At 54.6% G+C, this 27737-nt stretch overlaps 1 protein-coding gene across 1 annotated transcript; it reads left to right on the forward strand.

The window, feature by feature from the left end:
* Window positions 1-6849: 6849 nt before the first annotated feature.
* CDK18 (cyclin dependent kinase 18) lies at window positions 6850-25293 on the forward strand. The gene is made up of 15 exons (XM_033009349.2): window positions 6850-6973; window positions 13669-13814; window positions 14173-14298; window positions 16067-16123; window positions 16370-16484; window positions 16861-16955; window positions 17078-17140; window positions 17541-17664; window positions 17747-17867; window positions 18202-18299; window positions 18627-18732; window positions 18950-18992; window positions 19494-19584; window positions 19916-19993; window positions 20304-25293. Exons 1-15 carry the CDS (start codon window positions 6850-6852, stop codon window positions 20336-20338), a joined length of 1422 nt encoding a protein of 473 aa, XP_032865240.1. The 3' UTR covers window positions 20339-25293.
* Window positions 25294-27737: the final 2444 nt, after the last annotated feature.

Raw genomic sequence — 27737 nt, forward strand, 5'->3', positions numbered from 1 at the left:
AGTATCGGCTGAAGAATAAGTGCCTAGTGTTTTGGGGCTGCTGGAATAATGACTGTCATTTTAATGCCTTCCTCGGAGCTGCCCTGATCTCACCAAGAGCCAGAAAGGGAAGAGCCAAGTGAGAGCTGCTGACTGCACCGCACAGGGCTGTGGACACAGAGAAAGGCAAAATATACAAAGGCAGAACAAACCTCCTTTGTGTGCTCTTGTTACTGGGCTCATTGTCAGGACTGGGGTAACCGAGAGTGGAAATGCGCATCAAGCAAAACGGTTTTCCTTCCCACTCTCACTCATGCATCAAGTACAAGTTATAAAGTCTCCAGAGTCTGGGCTTGCAGGAAGTTTTCCATATCATTCACCCTTCCCAGGCTGTCTTCATGCCTGTTGGAGTCTCAGAGGTCTATACGTGCTCCGTGTAGCTTGTGCTTTGCCCGCATCGTCTCTTAACACCTTACCGTGGCCATAATTGCAGTGCTGCAAATGAGGGATGGAGCCCTGCTGTGCTGGGCGCTGTACACCCCACAAACCAGGCTTCTGCCTTCAAGGGTCTCACAACCGAGGAAAATGCAAACAAACTGGGAGGAAGGATGCATCATCATTCTTGATTTATAGCTGGGGAAACCGAGGCACGCCAAGAGGGTCAGAGCCGGAGTGGAAGCCGGACTTGCAGATTTGCTACAGGATCATTTTTCTTCCCAAGCCTCCTCCTAACTGCAGATGTGAGAAGGGAGGACAGTGATCTCCTGGCTGTCGTAATCACATTCCTGGTGCTCTGCGTTTGTTGTAATCATGGAAGCTGATAGTACAGAAGAAGAAAAATTGCCACGCGAGGATGGACTGACTCCCTGGGGACCCAAAGTTCCCTTTTCAATCGTGACCAGCACAGTCGCTGCCCTGGGATGATGGTCTTGCTGTTTGCTACAGGGCTCCTGTAGATTAATAGGAATTGATTGCACTCCCTTCCCCGCAGGACCGTGACCTCCTGGCAGGGGCTTTGCTCCCTGTGTAGGAGGGAAATGTCAGACCCACCGAACAGCAGAGCAGAGTGGTGGGAGGCGAACGTGGAGCGAGGCTTTACTCTCTCCCCTCATCACTCACCTTTTGGGGGGAGTAACTGTGCAAACCGCCCTGCCTGAGGGGCAGGGGCCGGGGCTCAGCACGGAGGCTGAGCAGAATGTGGCCCTGGCTTTGCAGGGCCGTGCTGGTCCTCGCTGCAGCCCGGAGCAGCCCCTGTCCAGCTGAACTGATCTACCCGGGCGCTCGGGCTGTGCTGTGCAGCATCTGTCGTGGGGAGGGAGCGGCTGGGAGCTTGTTACCCCCGGGAGGATTTCATGCCGACAGCTGAGCAGCCCTGGAGACATCCATTTGGTGGTCGAGGGCTGATACCCCTCCTAGCCCTGGTAGGATTCCCAGCTGCTGCAGAAAATTCAGCGTCACCCCTGGTGTATGTTAGAGTCATCCTTAGCATGCTGTAATTTCCCTCTGACTGCCCAGAACATCCCCAGATCTCTCCCCATCCCACTCCATACACCTCCCAAGGACCCGGCTCTGGCCCTGCCGAGGAAATTCAGAGTGGAGGAGGGATTCAGCTTGTGCCGAGCTCCTGTTTGCGCAGGAACGCGCACGGTGGAGGGACCAAAACCTCTCCCATCGCCTGCACGCTGTGGTCTTGGCAGCTCATGCTACTTCCCTCTGCCCCTCCTCTGCGCTGGAGCTTGGGGGGGGAGCACATCAGCTAGCCAAAACAGACCTGCTGCTGGCCAGTGGACAGGGCTGCTTGGCCCATGGGCTACGCTGGCGAGCTTTTGTTGGGTCTGACTTTCGTCTCCGTGCCTTGGGACGTGAGGAGGGGCACGGTATTCAGCTGGTGATTCGTTGTTTGCTTAGCCCTGTAGCCACATGCGGCGTTGCATGATAGCTGTGTTTGCAGAGCAAATAAGGCTCTACGAGCAGAATTCACCATTTCCCTGATACTTGCAGGAGTGAATCAATGCTACCTAATAGCCAGAAGCATGAGCCGTAACTGCTGAATAGGACTGTTCATTTTGCCTTGTAAACACAACTGTTAATCTCTCTGGGGATTAAAAAAAAAAAAAAAAGAAAAGAAAAAGCTTAAAAAAAAGCATACTATTTCCTCCAAGCTTTCCACCCTTTCAACTGGGAAATGGGGGCAGGAGTCTCTTAAAATGGTAAGAAAAAAATGGAGCCACTTATCATTTCTGAAAAGCAATAAAGTGGTTATTGCTTGAAAGCCTTGCTTCCAAGCCCCTGCAATATGCTGAAGGAGAAAGGGGACAGTTTCATACGCTGATGATGGCTTGTCTGTGCCTAAAATACCTGTCTTGAATTCCACAGCAGAGAGCCAGCAGGTTTTGCTGTACAAACGCGAGAGAGATTCATGTGGATAGTCAGAGCCCAAATGCCTGTGGGAATAGTTCACTGAAAAATAGCACAGTTATTGCTAGTGCAGTGAGCAGGGCTTTGAATGCAGTGTTTAAAGAATCGTTAACTTCTTGTCTTGATCATGTGATGAGCTTTCCTGACGGGATTCAGCTTTGGGCTCTTTGAAGTGTTTTAGCCAAGTATTTACTATCTGCCTATATTACGGTAAATGCAGATCATTCGCACTTCTGGCTTTAATCCCTGTTCCTTGGCCAAATTCCAAGCTGAGTGATTTCATTTTTGCCTGTTGATGCAAAAATTTCTTATTGCTACTTTAGACTGCTTCTTCCCGACGTGTTCTGCCATGCAACGTCATGTTTCTGCATGTTGTTAATCAGCCGGCTTCTCCCATCCCAGAGATGACGGCAGTTCAGGGGTTGCTGTAACTCCCTTCGAGATCCTTCAGGCTGTAAAACAAGTGATGTCATTGCTTTGCTTAGCAAGTGGCACTTTCTCTCTGAAATTCAATAAATGCCTCCACTTCCTTTAGTACACTAAACGTGGTGGAAAACAACAGGCAGTCGCTAGCAATTCTTCCTTTGAAATCTGTGCTGGGGGAGAGGGCTGGGCTGCTCCTTTCGGCTGTGAAGGGGGATGTCTTCTCTCAGAAGAAATGCAGCCGAAGGGTGGACAAAGCCCCTCGCACCCTGGGGTGCTGCTCAGGGGAGGGGTGCCCGCCGGGGACCCCACGCTACCTGCCCCATGCAACGTGCTGCAGCCGTCTCGCGCGCAGGCTGTGGGCTGCTGTGCTTGCGGGAGGGGAGCAAATCCCAGCTTTAGGGCACCCGGATCCAAACGGCCGCTCGGAGCAGGACAAAATCCTTTCCGGGAGGAGTGGAGGGCTGAGGACAAGAACAGTCCCATAAATTCCAGCTGACAAAACACTTTAACGCGAACTCCATCACCAGAGGCCAAGCAGGTCCAGGTCTAGCTGGGAAAAACAGCCACAATTGCACAGAGCCATAAAGATAATGAGTACAGGGCAGGCTTGTGCATAGCAGGAGAGGTAGCTAGCGATGTCGGTGCTATTTTTACCCCCACCCCACTTCCTCTTCAAGGAGGTTTATATTTAGCAGCCTGTAGCTGCTGGCACTCCAGTTGGTGGCAAGGAGGGGAAGGATTTGGACTGCAATTTGTGGAGCACAAATCCTTGTCAGCGCGAAGCTGTTTACCTTCTAAACCGTTTGCACAGTTTTGAGGAGGGAGGTGGAAAGACCCCTTCCCCTCCTCGCTTCCTCCTTCACCTGAAGATGGAGCATCTTTTATGTTCCCTGTATCTTTCCTGGTCCCGGAGTCAAGGGCTGTGCTGGAGGTTATGGATTGACTTGGTGGGGGATTGTCAGAGCAGGAATTGCTCAGCACCTTCCCGTGACCTCCAGGCCCTGTGGCGTGGCTTGCTGTCTTGACCACCCTGGGCCACTCCCTGCCAGGGTGGGACTTTGTCCCCAGCGCAGCAGGGTGACTGCTGTCCTTTGGGCATGGCAGGCATGGGGAGGGGTGATGAGCAGCTCTGCAGCAGCCCCCAGCCCTCCAGCCCAGTCCCTCCCAGTCCCAGGTGGGGTGCCCTTTCCCAAAGGGGAGGAAAAGAGGATCATGCTCAGAGTTGGGGTCTGTCCTTGGTCGTGCAAGTGAGTTATCCACAATTTGGATACACTTCTTTCATCTACTGTTAGGGATGCACAGCGTTGCTAAATCTCTCTTGAAATGCAGAGCCTTCCCCTCCAAGGTGTGATTTAAGCATCTTGGGGGACTGGCAAGGGGCAATCTCATGCAACTCTTCCTCTCTTCCCTGCCAGTTTCTGGTGAAGGCAGCCGGGTATCTTCAGGTGGATTTGAAGTCAAGTAATTGCCGCACTTGCTGCTGCGAGTGTGTCCTTGCATTTGCTGCGTTATGGACATGTGTGAGGGTCCCTCAGGGTGCTACCAGAGGGCAGATCAGTAGTGTAACCTTCACCAGAGATTCATGGAAACCTGCTTATGCTCTCATTTGAAAGAATAGTCACTGGAGCTTATCTGAACATTAATGTGGAAAGATTGTCTTTTGTTTGAGCCTCTGATGTACCTGCGGGGAGCGTCACGGATTTCCCCTGAGCTCCTGGTTTCTGTTTGAGAGTAAAACAGTGCCGAGCACAGGAGCCTCTGTAGCTTTTACTGGTGCCACTTTATCAGTGTCAGCACACATAGATGGAGCAAAACACTTCAGGTCAGTTTAGTTCCTTGGGTGCCTGCATCACTAGTGGCACTTCCACAGGCCAGCAGTGCCTCGGTTACAATTTGCTTAGGTTGCAAGGTAAGGAGCCAGATAAGAGCCTCGGGCTGGGAAAGTGGTCTCCAAAGTATCAAGCTTTGCCTTCCCTTCAGAAGGAACAACAGTGCTTGGGGACTTTATTCTTGGCCATGAGGAAGGCACCAGCATGGAGACTTTGTTAATGCAGCATTCATGAGTGCCAGCATCTTTGTTGTCAAAGCATGTTTCTGTAGTGCTGAGAAAACATTTAAATGTCTGAAGTCTGAAGTGGATGTGTCTAGCATCCTCCTGCCTCGCTTTGCAACTCAGAGCAGCCTCCAGCCTTCCTTCCCACCCCCAGCCAAATACCCCAGCCCCAATTCCAGGTGCGCAAGCATTGCTGGCCAGCCTTCAGCTTTAGGGTTTTGCAGCATTAAAGGCGGGAGATGAGTGGGGATGGTCGAGGGGTGTGAGTCCCCAGGATTCAGGTGAATCCCAGGGATTTTTGGGGGATTGCACCCACAGCAGGGTGCCATGCCTCACAGCAGAGCATGGCAGACACCCAAACGGAATGTTTATATTGCTGACGGATAATCTTTTAAGCTTTCAGATGCAGGCATGTCAACCCAAGTCTTCCCGTTGCCCTGGCGACGCAGTGCATTAGCTCCCGGATGCTGTGTCTGTTCGCATCAGTCTGGAATGTGATCACCATTTGTTTGTGCTGATAAGCCCCGGAGGGGGCTGGGAGGGAGTGGGGAGAGCTGGGGAAGAGGGCTGCTCAGCTGTAGCAGGGACACCCAGGAGTAGGGGAGCCGACCTGCTCCAGGGGTGCCAAAGTCGTGGGATGTATGTGTTGGTGCAGGAAGAAACTGCTCTGTGGAGCTTCTGGTGCCTGGTTGGTACCAAGGGATGATTTTTCCCCTTTGGGCTGATGGGTGTGAGTAGCATTAAAGGAATCCAGTGCTGTTAATGAAAAATCCTCCACCAGATAGGTTAGAAGGTTGAGACAATAAAGGCTGGTGGAGGAGCGGCCCTACACTCATCAGATTGGGAAGGGGAGAGGGGTAGACCCAAAACTCCTCAGGCCTGGGGCTGGAAGGGGCAGAGCTGTGGCTGGTTGGGGGTGAGCGGGTCCAGGCAACTGGGAGGGTTGGCTGTTTGCTGGGTGTGTGCTCGGCAGGAGGGATAACGCCTGCGTGCGGCGGGGCCGGTGCTGGAGACCCAGGCGTGCACCCCCAGCTCCTGCAGCCTGGTCCCATCTGCGCCGCGGAGCTGCAGACGGGCCTGGCAAGAGCCGAAGCAGGAAAGGCGAAGCGGCGTGCAGCTCCGAGACACCCAGAGCCAGCTCCGAGACACCCAGAGCCAGCTCCGAGACACCCAGAGCCAGCTCCCCCAGCCTGCTCGTGTGGCTGCTCAGACTCCGCACGCGTCGCCATGTGCCCCTTGAGGGTTTGCTTCGTTTAAGGGTTTTACCTCTTTAATCAGATCCCCGGGTAAGGCGATTCTAATGCCAGTACCAGATGAGTCATTCAAGAGCTTGTGAGCTCAAAGCATCTCCCCTTGCTCTGGCTCTTGGGGATCCCCCCCAGCTGCTACTGGCTTCACTCAGCATTTTGCCGTGGGCTCAGGTAGTCTTTCTTGCAAGGGCAAAGCACGGACCAAAATGCCAGAGGATAGGTACCTCCTTGTACAGAGAGGAGTGTGGCATTGAATCTTTTCCATCAGTGTTTACTCTTGCTTGCTTTCCTTATACTTCTACCCTGCTTTTCCCTGTTCTAGGCATTCTCGGAGTTTCCAAGGATGCTCTAAGGCGCAGCCTGTCTTAGTACTCGTGATTCAGTGTGCACAGCCCTGCCCTGGGCTCATCTCTGATTATTAGCTTATAAAAAGGCCCCTGAACCTCTTGGCCACAGCCAGCTCTTAAAGACACGAGGAACCTGATTGCCCTGGTGACCACGGGCTCCTCTTTTGCTCTGATGCAGCAGAAGTGCCTTGGAGAAGAGGATGTCCCCGGGGACCCCTGTGGATCCCCAGCAGGAGAAATTTGGGTCGAGGTGCTTCCAGCCCCAAAGAACAGGAGCTGTGGGGCTGTGGGACCATCCCGTGCAGCATCCAGCCCTCTCAGCCTGCTCTCTCCCCTTCCCCACAGGGCTCTGCCATCCCTCGCAGCACAAGGTAAAATGAACAAGATGAAAAACTTCAAGCGGAGGTTTTCACTCTCGGTTCCTCGGACGGAGACCATCGAGGAGTCACTGACGGAGTTCACGGAGCAGTTCAACCAGCTCAACAACCGGAGGAATGAAGGTGAGGAGCCCCCGGGCCCCTACCGCGGTGCTGGGGCTGGTCAGGAGTGCCTGGGGTCAGCGCTGCCAGCAAGCATCTCCACTCCAGCCCCCCCCCCCGGCCTTTCTCTGGGTGTGTGGATGTGTGGAAAGTTCCTGTCCCTTTGTCTGTGTTGCTTTCCCCATTTATCCAGAAGGATTAATAACACCTTGTCATTAAATCTGCTCTGAAGAGAGATTTATACTTGCATAAGGAAAGCCTTACAGGAGAGAAAGGAATTTGCACAAAACGGGGAGGAATGACATATCTGTGGTTAAGGTAGAGAGTGGGAAAGCGTGGGATCTCCTTCTGCCCGCCCAAAAGTGACAGTGGTGTTTGAGCCCTCCCCAGGGCTACAGGCTGACACCTCCAGCAAGCCAAAGGGGCTGCTCTCTCTGCTCAGGGGAGCTTCTGGGGCTCGCTGAACCATCCCTTCCTGCTGGAGCCGCAGCCTTCTGCTTCGGTGCAGTTCTCAAGGTCCCAGGGAGGTTTAGGGTTAACACCTCCACGAGCAGAACGGGGCATATCCCTTCTGCAAACAGAGCAGCCGCCTCACTGCAGGCTGGGGCAGGCTCTGCTGTCTCCGCTGTGGGCAGAGAGAGGGAGAGGCAATGCTCGAGGCGTAAAGCGGGAGCAGATCGCGCCAAGGCGGCCGTGCACGGACAAGCAGGCAGAGCCTCTGTCAGGCAGGCGCTTGGAAACCTGATAAAGTTAGACTTGATTCATCCAGGGGTAAATTCGCTGCTGCGGGTGCGAGGCTGAACCGCTCCTGGCGATCACGTCACGTGTTTGCCCCTGCCTCCTACCAAAACAACTCGCTTTGCCACCGGCCAGCCCGTTCATGTGTCAGTGCCCTCAGCTCCACTCAGGTCACGTTCAAGCTCTTTTTTCCCCTCACCCTGCAGCCACAATTGCTAGAAACTTTTGCTGCAAGCAGGGGCTGAGACCGAGATGTAATTGCCTGGCACTTGCATCTGCCCCAGCAGGGAGGGAGCATCTCTCTGCCAGCTAACCTCCTTGAAAGAAGAGATGCAGTAACCCAGTTTAGAGCTGCTTTCCTCACTCCTGCAGCTCCTGATGCTCTTCTTTATCCCTGCAGACACCCAGGCTGCCCTGAACAGCATCCCTTCACTGCCTCCTTCCCTCCTCCTCCACACACACACCCCCACACCTCCCCTCACACCCCAGCAAACAGCGAGGGCTATAATTAGACTTGAGCCCTTAATTAGATGTGCAGAAGCTGTGGGGATAAAATGGTGCAAGGCTAAGAAAGTCCTCAGTGCTGACAGCTGCTCCTGCTGTTGCCTTCCTTGGGGGACCTCTGCTCTGGGATGTCTGAGCCCAGACTTGTTATCTCCACCGTGCAAACCGAGGCTTTGTTGGAGAGGCAATTCCCCCCGTTCTTCTGCTTTAATGAAGCATCAGTCACGGTTCTTCCTTTGCCCTTGAATGCAAACCAGTGCAAGCAACATCTGTCTATCCCCCTCCGGCTTTTAGTCTTGTTCCTGAGATAGCCAGGAAAAAATAAGAGCAAAGTCAGAGCGGACTGAGCCTGGGGCCAGGACTGAGGGTGTTCCCAACCCTGTGGGTAGAGGCTGGACCGGTACTAAACCATAATGTGGTATGATTAAGAGATCCTCCTGCCTAGACCCGGCAATACATCAGGGATCAGGGGCTCGGGGTCTGCCAGCACCATCCCGTGGGGTACGGCTGCTGTGGGACACCCCCGTGCCAGCCCCCCACCAGTCAGTACATCCTGGATGGGCACGTCCTGGCCCCCTGGCACAGCTTTCGCTCCCTGGTGCCCCCCTGCTCCCCGGCTCACTGTTCCCAGTTTGCACCCGAGCCCTCTCCCACGCAAGACAGGCAAAACGCGCTGTCCCTGCCGTACCCACCACCCCGAGCCTGCTCCCTCCTGCCCGAGATCTCTTGATTAAGTTTCCCTTGAGGACTGTAAACAACCCTGAGAAGTCACCTCCGCAGTGCCCTTAATCTCCATCTCCTGCAGGCTGTGGCTGTGGTATATGAAGAGCCCTGACAACCACATTTGTCTGAGGCATCTCTTCGGCCGTTTAATCAACCCCTCCCGGCTGGGAGCTCTTTGCCCACAGCCCTGTGCCAGGATTTGGCATGGGCTCAGCAGAGGTGTGGGGGGCACGAGCCCCAGCACCCCGGGGCGAGGAGGCATTCAGGCACGGCGGGGGAGTGTGATGCTTCCGATGTGTAGGGGATCAGGAGAGTTTTGGTGGTGCTGGAGGGGATGAGAAGGGGGTTTATACACAAGTTGCTCTTTTGCAGGGTTTGGTGGTGAGGTCTGGACCTCACGGGAGCTGCCTGGTCTGGAGAGGGCTCTGACTTTAGCTCTCTCTGAGGTGTTGCTCTTCTCCCTTTTACAGGTGGAGAAATCAAAGTGCAGAGAGGCAAAACAACTTTGCTACAGTTGTACAGAAAGCAGAGCTGAGACTGAAGCCACTTCAGTCACTTTTATGCTTGCTTCTCCCCCCCCCCCCCATGAAACAGCTTTGCTTCAAGTTTCACCTTCCTTGCTCTGGATCTCTGAGCATGCCCCTGGGGCTGTCTCTGCATGTCAGCCTTGCCTGCGGTGATCTTTTCTCTCTTGGTGAGCGGATGACCCGTGGCAGTGATCACTGGCTCCAGCAAAGAGTGCTAATCAGAGCAGAGATCAGCACATCATTTTTTCTTTCATCACCTCACGAAGCTCCTCAGGGAGTTGCTTGCAGTTTTTATTTTCCCTCCAGCATCAGAAATCACAGGTTATCAGCACTCACAGGTCATGGCAGTCTGCAAATCCTACACTTTGGTGGCTGTGGGTGCCTCTGCCTGTCCTTGGGGAGGGGGGTGATGCACAGGCCAGAAGACCTTTTAATTAGATGCTCAAAAATTATGTGGCAGAGCTTCTCTGACTCTGGCAACAGGACAAGGCAAGGCCTTCTCGTGGGTAGAAACCTGCCTCATCTGTTGGTGGTGTGATGGGAAATCCCCAGCTCTGTCCTCTCCATCCCGTAATTGTCATGACCTCACCCACAGAGGCTGATAAAACAAGGCCTGAGAGAAGCAGATCTGGCAAATGGAAAAACAAACAGCTTTCCAGCCTGGACACATCCCGTCACAGGCAATGTCACCTTGGCTCAGTCTGCCAAGGCAGCAGGGGGGAAAGGGGGTGCCTGTGGTCAGAGCTTAATTTACTTGCAGGCTGCCTCAGGGTGTCCAACACCTCTCCACCCTTTGTGCCTCCCTCCCCTGGGCAGCACAGCCTTTCCTCGGCCTTGGTGGCTGCTCAGCTGCAGAGGCAGAGGTGGAAGAAAGCCGCTGCAATATCTGATGTCCTTGACAAAGGCCAGCACCATCTCCACATCCTCAGAGATGGGGGACCTTCTCCATGGATGCTCCAGCATCACATTAAGGCTGTAGGCAGAGAGGCTCCTTCCTTTCCTCCTGGGATTCTTCAGTCACACATTCCTCTCCATATTCCAGGTTTTCAGAGATATTAGGTCTTGCTGTCTCCCATTTGCTTTGATAAGAGCTGGTGGCATTCAGCAGCAGCTCATATCCACGCCAAGGCTTTGCCCCAAAACAGCCACTACCCGGTCTGTCCTCCAAGGCCAAATAAGGTCTCAGTATCTGAGCTGCAAAGCCTGTGTAACTCCCAGTTTGCAGTGGCATAAATCAGAGCCAGATCTGGCCTTTGGAGTGCAAGGCCACAAAGAAGTGATGGTGAGGGGGAGGAAGGAGGATGAATAATCCAAGATCTGAGTGCAGCCCTGCCTCGTGAGTGTAACAGAGCTTTGAGAGGAGAGTTCACACTTAGCAAAGTAATTAAAAGTTATAAGTCAAGCAAGCAGTGAAGGTTTCTGGCCCCTTTCCTTGGGAGATCAAAGCTTGTTTTGGCAGAGGCAGTGTTTAAATATATTTATAAAAAAAGGCGGGAGGCTCGTCAAAGGCAGCCGTCGTGTCTGCGGTCTCACTTTAATTTGCTTTGATATCCCATGCAGCCTCATTATTTGCAGAGTGTCAGGGCTCATCGTAATCCACATGAAATGCGGAGCAGAATCAAACAGGCCCTCACGTTTGCACGCCCACGGCTTCACGTCTGCTCCCGCGAGCACCCAGCAAATTCCTCCAAGCCCGGGGGCAACCCCAGCCCTGTGAGGGCATCTCTGCGGGGCCGGGTATCTCCGGGTGCTGTGGGCACCTTGTGACAGTGCAGGATGGCCCAGGCTGGCACATCCCACCAGCCCTCCCTGGCCCCAGGGCAGCCAAAACCCTTTTCCCCTCCTCTCTGTGAGTCTTATGTGTCTTTTTACGTGCTTTTCCCATCCTGTGGTAGTTCACATCTTTTGTGTATCCTGTTCCCCTTTGCATGCGCTAGAATGCCCAGGTTGTCATTTTACCTCTGGCTTTACATCTGATGCTCTTGTAGATGAGGAGAGATTGGCACTAATCTACCCAGTGCTTTGCTGGTTCAGAGAGACAGTGCTACTGGTTTGCACCTTTCAGGGCAGGCTACAAGACTTTGGGCGTGTTTACCTATGGGAACCAGCACATACTCACCCAAACTATCATTTAAAGTGGATTAGTTGAACTCCGTTCAGTCAGATTGGAAATGGCTATTGTTTTTTTTCCAGATAATTTGCTTAGGAATTGAGCAAGTTAAAAAGATTTGATCCAGTTTAATTGGTCTATGTTAATGCCATACCTGTGGTTAATTCAGGGTAAGTTTCCTAACTGTTCCTGCACAAGCAGATGGCCAGAAAAGGACAGGGACCAGAGTCCCACAGCGGTCCTGGGAGAAGGGCTGACGCTGCACCGTGTTCTTGCCTGTCTGCCCAAAAACTCCTGGCACAGTTTCAGATGCTCCCGAGCCCAGTGACATGGGCTGAACCCATCCCTTGGGTGCAGGCTGTCCATTGAGGACACCCTGCATCCCTGAGCTGGCGGGTCCCCTGGTTCCCCAGTGACCATGGCACGAAGCCGCATCTTTTCCCAGGTCACTTGCCTGCCAGCTCTCATCCGTCAGATGAGCAAACTGCAGCCAGGTCCCAGCCCTGCTCACCACCCCGTGAAAGCCAGCCCTCCCGCTCCAGTCTTCAGCAATGAGATCATCGCTGGCTGCCTGAGCACACTGGGATGGATGTGCTGAAATCTGCGTTAGGCATAGCTGGGGATTGTCTCTGTGCAGCTCTGGGAAAGGGCTTGGCAGGGAGCAGGGCTCAGTGGCTCAGCCTGGGGCATCACAGGTCCTCCCTGGGGAGTTTCCCTCCTGCAATGTTCCTCCTTCCTCTGGGGAAGTAACTGCAGGGTGCCTGGATGCGTGGAGGACACGGGGTGCTTTACAGCAGGGCCCTTGGACCCCGGAGGCCTTTGCTAACTTGGAGCGTGGCTGCAGAGTTTAAGTGAGAAGGGCAAGAGCTGTGTGGCCACCGGCAAGGGGACAAAACGGTCGCCCCTGCTTGGCCCTGCACCTTTTCAGAGGGAGATGCATCCCTCCCTTGGGGAGGTGGCCTCTCCTCCCGCCCAGCACACCCAGTTAGCGCTGCCCCCTTCTGAACAGCATCCACGTGAACTGGGGGAAAACACCACTGGGGTCCAGGTGACCTGCGCTGAACTCATCAGTGTTTTGCCGGGCCACTGTCTGGGTCTGTGTGCGCCAGAATATTGCTACCAACCAGCTGCTAATTACAGAGTGAGGAGGCTTAAGTGCAAGCCTTGAACCGGAGACCAGAGGGAGCTCAATGGCTTATTTTGTTCTGATTTCTTGCTCCTTTCAGGGTTTCTTGGGCTCTGTGAGGCTTCACACCTGGAGTCCCAAGAGAAGAGTTATTTTTCTGAGCTGCTTTGGTTTTCAAGAGAGCTTTTGTGCTTCTCAGGGCTCTGTGTCTGTCTGAGTGCAGCAGGTTGGGGCAGGAAAGCCTGGAGTGTTTTGTTTTGCAGTAAGTGACTCTGCAGCCTTTAATCCCAAACACCTTTTGAGAAACGGTCACATCCTTGGAGGAAAGTACCCTGATGTTGGTTAGTTTATGCGGTTCCTGAGGCAGATTAGGTATTTGTGCTTGTAAACTCCCCAGGGCCAGGGCTCTCTTTCTGTTTTGTTTTCGTACAGACCTAGCACAGAGGGATCCAGAGACACGATAAGGCACCTAGATGTTCTTAAAGTGCAAATCGTGTTTTGTCTAATGTGACCTTAGTGAAGATAAGGCTGGGAAGTTAAGATGAATGCTTGCCCGTGCAAAACCCCGTGGTGCGGCAGCAGAGGGGTGAGCTGCTTGGCAATGCTGCCTGGTGGGGTGAGCACTGGACTGGGACGTGGGAGGTCTGGGTGGCCTTAAGTGTGAAGGAGCTCTACTCCCTGCATCCCCCTCCCCGTCTGTCAAGAGACCTTCATTGCAGGGGGGCTGCATGAGGGCGCCTTGGGGGTGCTGCTGAGCACATGGCTCAGCACTCACATGTGGTTGGCAATGCACCAGGAGTCTGGAGCAAAAAGCAGGTATTCCCTCTGTCTCCTGGATAGAGAGAAGGAAGAAGACTTCCCAGGGCCCCAGAGCGTCTCTGGACCTCCCTGCTCTGCTCTTATTCTCTTTTCTCCAAAACAAATGCCTCGGGTCTTGGCACTTCTGCTACCACTCCAGCAGCTCAGTCTCCTTTCTCTCTGTCCTCAGACCTGGCTCAAGGGCACCTGCAGCTGGGACACCTGGGCAGGGACTTCCGAGCAGACACCAGCCCCATCTCCCCCTCCGAGGTGGAAGGCCAGTCTCCGATGGCCGTGCGCTACCGCAACAACAACCAGCGCCGCTTCTCCATGGAGGCAAGTACTGCTGCGGGCTGGAGCGGGCAGGAGGGACGTGGCAAGTTCTGGTTGTCACCTGCCTGCTGGCTGGAAGAGCCGGTGTTTGGTTTGTGGGGACCTGGCAGCGAGCCCTGACATCCCCTTGGGTACCCTCAACATGACTCCCCTGGTACCTGACAAAGCCCAGCGGACATCCCCATGCACACACTTGCACACACCCCTTCCCTTTTCCTTTGACTAAGGGTCCCACAGGTGCTCCCCCCCATTCCTTCACCGTTGATACCAGCTCTGGTTAGAGAGCACTTCCCCTTGAATGACTCTGTACAGTCCTTTCGTCAGATGCTTTCATCACCTGCTCTTCTGACCCTCTCTGCAGGACGTCAGCAAGCGTCTCTCCCTGCCCATGGACATCCGCTTGCCCCCCGAGTTCTTGCAGAAGCTGCAGATGGAGAGCCCGGAGTTCCCCAAACCCCTCAGCAGGATGTCCCGGCGGGCTTCCCTCGTAAGTCTCACCATGCAGAGCAAGCAGGGCCGGGCACAGCATCTCACTTCATGCATACAAGTCCCAGCCAGCAGATGCATGTGCCGATTGCCAGCCACCCGTGCAGGCACGCCGGGCTGTGCAGGTTTCCTTGTACCCGCTGCGTCGTGGAGATACACACACACGCATCCCTGCCCGTGCAGATCTCTTCCTGCACACTCCCAGCAGCACACATTCCGCCCACTGTGCACATATGCATCTCTTCCTACACATGCACATCTGCATACTGCTGCGCAAAGCCCCAGATCTGCGCATTCCTTCACTTGCCTCTGCATATACCTGACTTTCCTCTTGGCCTGGCTCCTTCAGAACGGGAGGAGGTGGAAAGCCAGAGCCTCTGCTAGTTGAAATGCAAATGCCAATGAATAATGAATTAGACTTTGCATTAGTGTTGGCATTTCAGTTTCTTTACTGCAGAGCATCAGCATGTATAGGAGCAAGAACCCGGTGACCTGTTTACAAATGTGCAGGCATGTGTCCTGCTGCCCAGGAGTGCTCAGTGCTATACAGATACAACAGTGGGGTCTCAGCAGGCATCTTCACATCTTGGCATGCCTGTTCAGGGGAAGGGAGGAGGAAAGGAGAGCTTGCATTTACCTGCCTGTTCTGTCTAATCAATGAAATAGACACAGCCAGAGCAACGTACCATTAATATTCATGGTCCCCTCCATGAATAAGGCATGCTCCTGCAAACCTTGCAGTATGCCTCGGGGGGGAGTACAGCACCTCAGAGTGCAGCAGCCGCCTCATTTCCCTGCTCAGGACACATCTGTTCCCGGGGTATGCAGAGGGTTTGGGGGAGCCAAAATGGAGTAAAAAAACCCCACTATGTTCCCTTGGGATTTGCTGGTCCAAACCCAGCCTGCGTGAACCTCAGCTGGGTGGGAGCCAGAGCTGGCGGCTGGCCTGGGGCTACACCGATGGAAACATATTTTGTGGGAGAATGATACCAGTTCATTCGGTTTAAGGACCGATGATTTGCCCTGAGCCTTGGGCCCTCTTGTGCTGGGAACCATCCCCTGCGCTAGCAAACAGATAATCCAAACTAACCGAGGATGTGTCTCTGTCCCCACAGAAAATGGCAATTTCAGGGCTCTACTAGGGGCAACACCTAAATGTGTGGCCTTGCCGTGGTTGCCCTTCTTTCACTGGGTACAGGAGAGCAGGTCTCAGCAATATGTTAAAGAGTTACGGTTCCAAATGGGGAAATGTCCCTTTCACGCTTGATTTGAACAGCAGAGAAATGAAGGGTGTCACAGCAGAGACCAGGACATAGGAAAGCACTTGAGAAAAGGGCTGGGCATCGGCAGCAGGATCCCATGAGGCTTCTCCCATCGAAAGGGCATCGGCTCTTTGCAATTCACAGCTCCTGTTCAGCTTGGCTGCTGCTGCATCAGGGTGGGGGGTGACAGGAGAGGGAATTGCAGGGGTGGCAGCGGGAAGGGGCAGTCGCTGCGGCCGCCCCGGGGCACGGGGTGCAGGTGCCACCCATTTCGCTTCAGCTGCTGGTGGGTTGTGGAGGTTTTCTGATTGATTGCCTGGTCACCTGCACGGCTTCTCCAGGAAAACAATGGACGTTATGTACTCAGATCAGCTGGGCTTCTGCATGCAAGCACCTGCCTTGATTGATCTGCCCCCAAAGCTGTTACTGCCCTTGACCTTCCCCCAGGAGGTGAAGTCATCCACGGATGAGATTCCTCCCAGTGATGTTTTCCTTTCTCTCTTACAGTCAGATATTGGGTTTGGGAAGCTGGAAACCTATGTTAAACTGGACAAACTGGGAGAGGTGAGTAGACTATGAAACCCCTGTAGGGATTTAAATTAAGTTAGAAGGGCAGCTTGAAGTGCAAAGGGCAGACCGTAACCAAATTTTTTCAGTATCTAGCGATTTTTAGACCAACTCTTTGTGTGGACTTCAGGCTTGGCCCTGTAGCTTCAAATGATCCTTCCTCAAAATGTTATGGAGTGATTCGGTGTTGTGCCACCCCGGTAGATGGTCTGCATGGCTTGTTTTTTCTCTCTCCCCACCCAGGGCACTTACGCCACTGTCTTCAAGGGCCGCAGCAAGCTGACCGAAAACCTCGTTGCCCTGAAGGAAATCCGCCTGGAGCACGAGGAAGGGGCACCTTGCACGGCCATACGGGAAGGTGAGGGCAGGAGGGGCTTTTCCCCTCCCCAGCCCTCAGGAGCAATGCCGGGATTTGGGAAGGGAGGAGCAGGCGGACACGGATACCGCATGTTATAAATGAATGAAGCCAATCTTTATAAAAAGCACATCATTTTATTTGGGTTCAATCAATTTCGGGTGAGAAGCAATAGGCAAAGCAGCGCTGGGTGCGTTGTGGCAGAGCTGAGGCTCTCCGCGCACCCAGCGCTGCTTTGCCTATTGCTTCTCACCCGAAATTGATTGAACCCAAATAAAATGATGTGCTTTTTATAAAGATTGGCTTCATTCATTTGTAACACGCAGAGGGCCGTCCCGGGTCCTGCTGCCCCAACCTGCCGTCCCCTCTCTCCTCGCAGTGTCGCTGCTGAAGAACCTGAAACACGCCAACATCGTGACCCTGCACGACATCATCCACACCGAGCGCTCCCTCACCCTCGTCTTCGAGTACCTGGTGGGTCGGGGGGGCGGGGGGTGTTTTTTTCTGCAGACACGGGGCGGGAGGACGGCTGCCTTTCCGTGGGTGGGTGATGGGGGCCGAGGGAGGGGGAGGCTGACATGTGCTCCCCGTTGCAGGACAACGACCTCAAACAGTACCTGGATAACTGCGGGAACCTAATGAGCGTGCACAACGTGAAGGTAAGACGGTGCTGCCTGGGACCCCGTACCCCCACCTCTCCCCATATGCTCACCCTGAGGGCAGTCCAATGTGTTGCAGGGCTGGGTGAGGCTGGTACCCCTTCTCTCTTCAGTTCACCCTTCTCATTCTTCTTTGACCTTTTTCAGCTTGCTCTGATGCTCCACCAGCTTTTCTTGAGTCGCTGCCACCCTAAATAAAATTACTGCGCATGCAGACTTTGTTCAGCCCCTTCTCTGGATTGCTGGTGATGGGCCTGAACACTTGTCTAACAGTGCGTCTCACCCCAGGCCAGCTTCGAGGGGTCTTTCCTGGCCATGAGTTTTGAGAGCCCCTGAGACAGACTCATTTTTGGTGCCCAATGACCCGGTGCTAAATGCCAGCCCCTTCTCCTCCCCACAGATCTTCATGTTCCAGCTGCTGCGTGGTCTGGCTTACTGTCACGGGAGAAAGATCCTTCACCGAGACCTCAAACCCCAGAATTTGCTCATCAACGAGAGAGGAGAGCTCAAGCTGGCTGACTTCGGTAGGTGGACCTCTCTGGGGACGGTGCTGCGAGGAGGTGCAGCTAGCTGCAGCTCCTCGATGCCCATCCCTTTCGTCCTCAGGACTAGCCAGAGCCAAGTCAGTCCCTACGAAAACATATTCCAATGAAGTGGTCACACTGTGGTACCGGCCCCCCGACGTCCTGCTGGGATCCACCGAATATTCCACACCCATCGACATGTGGTGAGTCACAGCTCCAAACCGAGCTTCCTGGGGTCTCTGAGACGTTGGGTCGGGCATTTCCACCCATCTGCCAGGGCAGCATGTGCACCATGCCCACTGTTGGTTCCACCAGAGCATGGTGGGCTCTCCCAGACCCGTTTTCCGTGTCCCCTGCGGCTCAGGGTCTTTGGAGGACACTGTCCCCATCAGGGGTGAATGCTCACCTGTAGCAGAGAAAGGACACAGCTCCTGGGGCTCATTTCCCTCTCCAGGAACCTCAGCCCTGGCCAAGGGGTGGTGGGGTGTCCACGGGGCTTCTCCCTCACTAATCCCAGAGCCTCTGCTGCCGCTCTAGGGGTGTTGGGTGCATCCACTACGAGATGGTCACCGGCCGGCCCATGTTCCCCGGCTCCACGGTGAAAGAAGAGCTGCATTTGATCTTCAGGCTGCTGGGTGAGTCTTCTGCTGTCTCCCAAATCCCCACGCGAGGGCAGTGGCTGACTGCCGGAGCGGGGACAAAGCGCAGGAGCCTGGAGGGAGCCGGCTGGCAAAGCCTTGAAGAGGCGTGGGCAGGCGTGGGCAGCCCCCCTCCAGCCTTGCAGTCAGCAGAGGGGCGAGGAGCGACTCGCCGGCTGCCCCGTGGGATGCGCAGGCGGGTCCCAGTCTGCTGGGGAAATCCGTGCCCTCTCCCCCGGGCAGGACAGACAGACACCCGCACGCACGGGGCTCCTCTCTCTGCGCCAGATGAGCGCGACGGGCTTCTCTCTCTCCCCCTCCCAGGAACCCCAACAGAAGACACCTGGCCTGGAATAACATCCAACGAGGAGTTTAAGGCTTACAATTTCACGCAGTACCGAGCCCAGCCATTAATAAATCACGCCCCAAGGTACCTCCTTGAGCAGGGACACATAAGGCATGGTGGGCTTGTGCTGGTTGTAAAGGGGACCCTGGGAAGACCAGTTTCATTTTCTGCTCGTGGTGCTGGCAGCTTCTGAATGCAGCTGTGCACTGGAGGTCCCAGCTGCCACTTGTCCCTTGCATTGACGACTGCAATGCCTCCTGAGTGCAATAATGCTCCGGTTTTTATTTCCTCCTTCTCTCAGGCTGGACTCTGAAGGCATTGACTTGCTGATGAACCTCCTCCTGGTGAGTGAGAGAGCAGTCCAGGTAGATGGCAAAGGGATTTACTGAAGTGGAGGCACTCTGGCTGCCCTCACGCTGATTTTGGAGGCAGGCAGGAGAGGAGCTGTGCCTGCAGAATAAGCCATGGCCCCACAGCTGTGGCGCTGTAGATGCTATCCCAAACCACCTCCCATTAAGAATGCTGAACCATCCTTCACCCTGTGTCCTCTCACACGCAAGTGAGAGGACACAGACCTGATGATCCGTAAGGTACGCCGTGGCCGGTGCGCTCCTGCGGTCACACAGGGTGTGCTGTATCCTTGTGCACATGCAAATGGCTCTGGGAATTGCCTGCGGAACCCCCACGGTGCGCAGGGGGTTTGGGCACACGGTCACCCACGCAGCACAGGCAGTTGCTTGGGCACTTAGATGTGCACGCACCCTGTGTGGGGCCTCCGTGCCCACTGAACGCCGTCTCGCGCGCGCGGACTGTGTGTAACTGCCTTTCTCTGGGGCTTTGTGCAGTATGAAGCCAAGGGCCGGGTTTCGGCGGAGGCAGCCCTGCGGCACGCTTACTTCAAGAGCCTGGGAGAGCGGGTGCACCTCCTGCCCGACAGTAAGTGCCCGCTGTCCTCTTGCCTGGGGGATGTGGGGCAAAGAGCTGCTCTGCAGCCCGAGGGTGATGGTTTGCAGCCAGGTCTCTTCGGATGCCTCTTCTCTTTGCTCCCTCAGAGGTGCTCCTGGAGCAGGGTGGGGTGGGAGCTTGGTGGCTGCGAGGGCAAGAAACCGTTTGGGCAGGACAGTGTAGAGTGGGAGTGTGAGAGGAAAGCTCTGATGAGGCGCAGTGCTGTGCTTGGGCACTGCCGTGCATCCCGGCTCGGGGTTTGCAGACGGCTGCTGGCTCAGCCAGCTGAGCTGACCCCTCTCTCTCTGCCCCCTCTGCCTAGACGTCTCCATCTTCTCCCTGAAAGAGATCCAGCTTCAAAAGGACCCTGGCTACCGAGGCTCAGCATTTCAGCAGTCAGGTAGGAGTGGGGAAAATCACACTGACCTCTCCCGGATGGTGCCACGGACCGTGCTGGCACTGGGGTTCTTCCCAGTGGGTCACACATAGGAAAAAAACCAAACCTGGTTCCTGCTCCCTGCTTTAGTCCACAAGTTACCCTGGGGCATCCTCACTTGTCACCTGCCGTGGTACCAGAGTCACATCCAGATGCCCTGTGGCTGCCATGGGCTCGTTAACCTCCAAACCCAGAGCACCGCAGGGCTTGGCATCTCTGCAAAGTGCCGCTCGCCATCTGACCTCTCTGACCCATCTCTCTCTCTCTTCCTCAGCCCGAGGGAAGAACAGGAGGCAGAGTATATTTTAAACTTGGATCTCGCATTCCCCTTGTCACCATGGAGATCAAAGCACTGAGAAAGGAGACAGCAACACGCTCCCACCTGACCCACCGCAGAATTACTGACTCGAGCAGGATGATGCTGAAGCGCCCTTGGCTGCAGGCTCTCCCTTGCCCATCCCCACAACCACAGCCCCTAGCAGCTGCTGTTGATGGACCTGTGGCCTTTTTCCCCTCTTGTTTCCATGTTGCCCCCATCAGACATGAGCTCCCACCCTCTGTGCAGGTGCTCTGGTGAGGGGCTGCCCCGGGCATTGGCCGGAGCGCAGGATCGCGTGCTGACCCAGGGAACCACTTGCTGCCCTCAGGGAGTGGGGGGAGCCGGGCACGGGGAGGTTTTGTGAGCAGAGAATGGTATCTCCAAAGCTGGGCTGTGGATCGTAGCGTTCGGCCCAGGCAGGCATTTCTGAAAACGCACCTTTGCTCAGACAACCTGCTCTGCACCCCTTATTTCTTGGGGACACACTCTGCAGCCACGTTACGAGCTGGAGGCATGACCCAACCTGGCAGTGGCGAGACTGCACCTGAAGCACAAAACCCAGGGCAGCCCTCCCTTCCTTGCCCTTGCCTCTGCCTACGTAACCCCTTTTTCTCTCCCCATCTTTGGTACCTGAGTCCTGACAAGGATGGAGCAGCTGGGTGGAGGGGGGGGGCTTCCCATTGCTTCCCCCAGCATCTCCCCCCTCCTTGCCACCACTGTGTTTCCAAATTCAGCCAGCTGACTGCTCCCCAGGGGCTGAGCAAGGGCTGGCTTAGCCCACCTGGGGTGCGGGTACCTGCTGCTAGGGCTGCGTGGAAGCAGGGACAGACGAGCATCAGCTCCGTGCTGCCTCCCCTTGCTGCGCCGAGCCCTTGGGCCAGCCTTTCCCGGGCACTGATGGGGCAGCCCCTTTGTCATCACGCCCCCCCCCGCCCCCCCCAAGCCTGTGACCCTCTCTGCCATCGTCACACGGGGCAGGACGCCGTTCCCAGCCGCTGTCTCAGGAGCTCATCTCCCCCCGTCCTGTCGCTGAGCCCCACGCGACGTGGCGGAGCCCGAGCCGCTCAGCCTCTCCGTACCAAAGTGTTGCGCACACCCACCTCAGTGCATTTCTACCCGGAGGAAGGGGGAGAGGTGCCAAACCTCCCACAGCTCAGCTGTGGGGACCAGAAATAGACCCAGAGAGAAGCAAATCATCCCTCAAACCTCGTCGCCCGGCCTCTACATTTGTAGCCAGCGCCAGATCGTACCAGCCCTGACTCAGATCGATGCCGTGGGACTGAGGAGCGTGCTTAGATCTGAGCGTGCTTTGCTGGCCGAGGGCTGCTCCTGGTGCATTTTCCCCTCCGTTCACTTCAAGAACGTGCCAAATCCATCCTGAGCGAAGAGGCCCTGCTGCACTTCTCCCCCACAGCCTGCAAACAGCCTGAAATGTCTTCAAGTGTGTGAGCGTTGCAAGAAGTCTCTCTACTGTATAATATTCACGAATTTTTCTTGGCTGTCCTGGGTGACTAGTCCTCTCGCCCACCAGTCCTCCAGCCCATGGATGTGGCCAGGAGACTCTGGATTTGGCAGGTGTTGGGACTGTCACCTGGGACTGGGACTGGCAGGACATGCTGCTGTCTTAACCCTTCATGCTCCCAGCCTGGGAGGCATTGCTCAGGGGATGGTAACTTTCCATGCCACTGTTTCCCCATCGAGCAGGGAGTGATCTCTGTTTTCTGCTTTGCTGTGCAGCATTTCTTCTGTGATCCTCAGAAAACGCAAAGCGTGAGGATAAAAAAGGAGACCCTGGAGCTCCCCAAAGCTTCTGGGGTGACTCCTCCCTGTGCCAGTGCTCGATGCGATGCGCTCTCTGAGCTTCCCCCATCAGACCAAAGCTGTTAATTCGGGTTTGTCCTAGACAAGCATCCAGACGTCTGCATTGTTTGAGGTTTGCCCATCCCTGCTCAGTTCCCTTCTCAGTATGTCCAGCGTACAGCAGGCTGAATAGTTCATTAATTGTTTCCATTTGATAGGGAAGAGCTTGAATCGCCATCAGCCACCAGTGACGCATTTCACCCTGGTGTCAGAGCAGTGTTTCGCATGGTGCCCTACCCCCGGCTCCTGCTGCCGTGGGGCTTTTTGGTAGGGAGGTTCACAAAGGGAGGTGTTGGCTGGAGTTAGTCTGAACTCTCACACTGTCATCTATTCTTTCACAAAGGCATTTTATGCAGGAATTTCCTTGGCATGGCAGGGATCTGTGGTGCAGACTCGCTTTTCCCAAGGCAGCCAGCTGCCGTCAGGAATTAGCAGCTCAGCAGGCAGGCAGGCCAGCTCACGGGCGCAGTGTCTCCCGTGCCCCTGCGGCACCACCCTCAGGTACATGGGGCGAAGAGTTCTGATGTGTCTGGGGGGCCGGAGCCCCCGCTGGGGTCTGTGAGCACAGGCCGGACAAGGGGGAGCAGGAACCCCTTCCACCCGCTCCTGGGAAGCCCGTTCAGGACATGTTTGACCCGTCTTCGTGCTGTTTTCTTGCTCGGGGCTACCATCCCCGTGCTCTGAGATTGCCGTGGGCATGAAGCTTGCTGGGGCAGAGGGTGCCCAGCCGAGCCGTCCCACTTCCACACTGGGAGGACAGAGGCAGACCACACCAGACCAGATTGGTGTGGTCTCAGCTCTCCGCCCCCGTAAGAGTATTCCTGCTGAAGGGCAAGGTCACCTATGGAAACTGCTGGGGAGAAACGTTGGGGAAAAGACCTAGCAATGACCGTGTAGACAGGACTGTTTTACCCAGGATCAGATAGCAAAGACAAAGGACCTGTTAGCTGCTGTTTATTCTTTCGTAGCCTTTGCCTTTCCTCCTACAAATCCTCCCTATAGGAGACACTATTATTTATTAGCCCTGTGCGCTACTAACAGCCTGAATTGAAGATAACCCCTTTTGTTCCACTGCGTTTAGTGGATATTTGATCTCTATTCAGGAGGGCGATAGTGTGTGTAAATATGTGGTACCCCGCTGAACAAGGTTTGATTTACAAGCTCCCGTCACTCCTGTGCTTGCACGTGTCAGCTGGCAGAGCCCCGAGTGTCTGATCTCCCACGGCACGCTGCCCGCCGAAGCCTTCCCGGCTGCGAAGAAAAGGAGCTGCAGGTTGGCAGCGATTAGAGCCCGGAGCCAAATCCCCCCTTCTCCATCTCCTGGAGAGCGTTACGGTCCCCCTGAGGACCGCGGGGTCCGGCTGGCTTTGTGAGGACCAACATCCCTTGGATTCCCCAGTTTATAAAAGCCCCGAGCAGAGGGGGACCCTGCTCCTCGCACAGGCAGAAATTCTGCAGCGGGGCTCCCGCTGCCGATGGCATCGCTCCCTGCCTGCTCCCACAGCACATCCCCGGACAGGCTTTCCCCAGTTTTTGGAGCCTGGCTCCCCGGTTGGATTTTTAAAGTAGCTTAATGAAAATGCTGGGAATGTCTGTGGCTCTCCAGCATTTTTTTTCATTTCATGGGTGCTCCCAGCCACCACTTTGCAGAGTAGCTGGCTTGCCTTGCAGATGGGGAGCTTTGGCAAAAGGAAACTGTTGCTTTGTCTTCCAGACATTTTCTTGCCTTTTTTTTTTTTTTTTTTTTTTTTTTTACCAGTTCTGGTCAAAAATGGAGTTTTGGCTGTACCCTCAGGAAAGGCTGTATCCTTTCATCTCTCCGGCTGATAACTAGTTAAAGAAATGTAAGTAAATAATATGTAAAGCAATGTCTGTGTTCTGGGACAATAAAATTTACAGGCAGAGCTATTTCATTTCGCTCTCTCCATACACACACGCCTTTCCTGGCCCAACCCATTGCCAGATCTATGTTAAGATTTTAAATAACAAAACTACATTGTATCTTGGAGACCAAGGACAAAATAAGTGGATTTTTTTCCTCTCCCTTACACATAATGAAAAAAAAAAAAAGAGTAATTAGGAGACCATTTTCCCAAGCTTCTCAAATGTTTTGGGTTTTTAGGTTTTCTGTTTTGTTTTGTTTTTTTCCATGACTTCTCTTCAGTCAGAAACAAGGCTAGCATAAAACAGGAGCCCAAGCTCCCCAAGCAGGCTGGGAACAGGCAGGTGGGAAAACATTTGAGGAAGGATCTAACCCGCCGGACTGAGTAACAGAAAAGGTTTTGTGTGTGTGTCCCGGAGCACGGGGAGGGGTCCGGCACTGGGGGTGGGAGCCAGCCCAGCCGTACGTGGCCAAACTCTGCTTCTCAAGGCCGGGTTTGCTCCGAGCGCGGGGCCAGCGATGGCCGAGCGGGTCCCGCAAGGGCCGAGGGGTCTTGACCCCGAAATGCCAGAGGTTAAAAGGTGATCTCACCCCCCCAAAAGCTGCGGCTCTGCCTGGCCGCCCCACTGCCCCGTCCCGGTACACTCGAGTCCTGCAAGAAACACATTTGAGTGTCCCCTTAGTGCTCCCCACTAGCGATGTCTGGGCACCAACACTATGAAACCCCCTTTCTGGTTCCCTCATTGCCTTCTTCCACCCTCAGCATCAAGCTTGTCCTACAGCAGGAAAAATAGATCCAAGCGGCCAGGATACCCATACTGTGAATGTTCTCTGGTGTCTTTCATTTGCAGAATACCAATAATATATTTAACTAGCATTGTACAAACGAAAGATGCATTTTAAAAGAAATGATTTTAAAGATTTATTCCAAAAGAAGCAATGATTTTTTTATAGAAAGTTTTTCTGGAATAAATGGAAAGGTACAAAAGAAAAAAAATAAATAAAGGATTGTATCCATCTATCAATCTTGTGTCTGAATGTTTTATAAGAATATTTCAATTTTTGTATTTCAGATGTGACATGGACTAGTTTGTGGATGTGCTCATTTTATTGCTAAGGCTTCTACTACAGTCGTATTGTGAACGCTCCAAAGCCAAGATTGTACAATAAACCTTACTGAATACAGGATAGTTTTGTACAGGACATAATTTTTCTCTTTTTTTGGTAGGAGAAGGATCCCCCTTGGGTTTTGAATTTCAGCTAGGTAGCACTGATGTCTTGGGCACGCAGGTCCCTTGGCAGGCCCCGAGCGGTGAGTTGCTCCGTGGTGGGTGTGCAGGGGCGGCAGGCTGCCGTGCTGCGCTGTGCCATGCCGTGCTGTGCCATGCCGTGCCATGCCGTGCCATGCCGTGCCGTGCCATGCCATGCCGTGCCATGCCGTGCCATGCTGTGCCGTGCTGTGCCATGCCGTGCTGTGCCATGCCATGCCGTGCCATGCCATGCCATGCCGTGCCATGCCGTGCCATGCTGTGCCGTGCTGTGCCATGCCGTGCCGTGCCATGCCATGCCGTGCCATGCCGTGCCATGCCGTGCCATGCTGTGCCGTGCTGTGCCGTGCCATGCCGTGCCATGCCATGCCATGCCATGCCGTGCCATGCCATGCCATGCCATGCCATGCTGTGCCATGCTGTTTTTGTGCCTTCCCGCAGAGTTATGCCCCACAGCTGCTTTCCGTGCAGCTCCAGGACACCTTTCATTTTCACTCCTGCTAGCAGGGCATTTTTTGGCTGGCTGTAATAACCTCCCAGACACAGACTTGGTACAGAAGGAGTTTCCCACTACCTGACCTTCGCAGGGGGTTGGAACATGAGACCTCAGAAACTTGTGCGCAATAGGAAAAAGTTTCTATGGTCTCTTGCATGGATCCTAAAGCCCTAAACAAATATTGCCATAAGCCTATCAGGCAAATAAAACAGAGCTGACATGCCCAGCCCATGGTTGCAAAGCAGCTGAAGGGCAGAGCTGGGGAAGGGACAGGGGAGCCCTTTTCCCACAGCTCTAGAAACTGAAAATCTCCCGGAGGTCAGGGCTGTTCAGCACGGCAACCCCCTCCCCACATTCCTGCTCTCTGGCCCAGCGATGCTGAAGGGGTTCTGGGGACCTGGGAAGAGCCAGAGATGGGCTGCGGGGGGGACCTGCGGGGTCTCTGGGGACAGACCAGTGAGCGGCTGGTTTGGGGAAGGGGGCAATGCCCTTCATCCCCCTCCCCGGGCTGCACCCCGCCTGCCTGAGTCACGTCCAGGCACTGGCGTGGGCAGATCCCCAGTAACAAGCCGTTCACCAAACCAGTTCCTCCATCTGCCGCTCTCATTCCTCCAGTCTGGTGGCGGTGGCAGCTGCCAGCACCGGGTCCGGGAGAACATCACCGAGCGGTCCCGACCCCACCGGCGTCTGGATGCTCCCGGCCACCCAAACAGCCATGACCTCCCCTCTCCGGGTCCCTTAGCGGGGTCCTCCAGCCTCACAAGGATCCTCCAGCCAGGTCACCCATCGCTCCCCAGGTCTCTCAGTGTATCTGCAAAGCGGGGCCGATCCCTGCTGCCCTCAACGAGATTATTTGTGTGTCATTAAATTACAGGTGCGTTTCGGGAGGCTCAGCCCAGTGGTTTCACTGCAGCCCGCCCTTCTCCGCCGCAGTTTTTGTGCAGTAAAGGAGGAAGCACATTGATTCCAGCTAAATGGCAGTGGGTGTGTGAATTATTTCAGTTGGATGGTAGGAAAACGTGTAGGTGAGTGCTTCCTCCTTTTAGACAAGTGTTACAGGATCTGTAATAACTGGGCCAAGATCTCAGGCTAATGTTTGACCTAGAAGTGGAGCCAAGCTTTCTGGTGTGTTTTGAAACTCTTGACCCCAAAACACATAAGGTGAACAGCTCTCTCGTGCGCTGCAGTTCCAGCTGCCCGGCCCATTCGTGCTGGGTTGCTGGGCATCTTACACACAGCCTAGAACAATTCAACCCATCATATGGTGAGTTTACCCTGTGTTGTAAGAATCATTGTGTCTTTTGTCAGTAAGGTTCAGTGATCCAGGGTGGTTATTTTCTTATCTGCTCAAGCTTGCTTGGTGGTGGGTTTTGGGGGCTGAGTTACAGCTGTTGAAAGGCATCGGCGCTCCCATCTCCAAACGTGCGTGCAGCTCTTCGGCCGGTCACACCGGCACGTGTGGTCGCTGGGACACGCGTGTGTTGGTGCTTTGGCGGGCATCAGCCCAGATTTGCCCTTTTTGGTCTCTTGATAAAAGGGAGACAGTGGGAAAAAACCTTCAACAGTATCTCAGCCCCAGGCCCTTGGCCACAGCTGCCGACCCAGACATTCGCAAAAGCCTTGAAGGAGCCTGTCCCCGGGTACCTGCTGCCCCAAGCCAACCTGTGGGGCCTCAGCTGGTTCCACCCCAAGGAAACCTTTAGAAAACCTGTTACTAGAATTGAATTTCCCTCCATGTTGAGACTGGGCTAAGAGAAGCGATGCTGGCATCACAACAGCAAATCTGAACAAAATTTGGCTTCTAGGTTGAAGTCCTATAGAGCAGTCACTGCAAAGCATAACCAGTGAGATTAAAAGAAGTAGTTGCTCCACTGGCTGAAAAC

The sequence above is a fragment of the Tyto alba genome, unplaced genomic scaffold (assembly GCF_018691265.1).
Source record: "Tyto alba isolate M040663 unplaced genomic scaffold, T.alba_DEE_v4.0 Super-Scaffold_30, whole genome shotgun sequence".
In the NCBI taxonomy this organism is placed as follows: domain Eukaryota; kingdom Metazoa; phylum Chordata; class Aves; order Strigiformes; family Tytonidae; genus Tyto; species Tyto alba.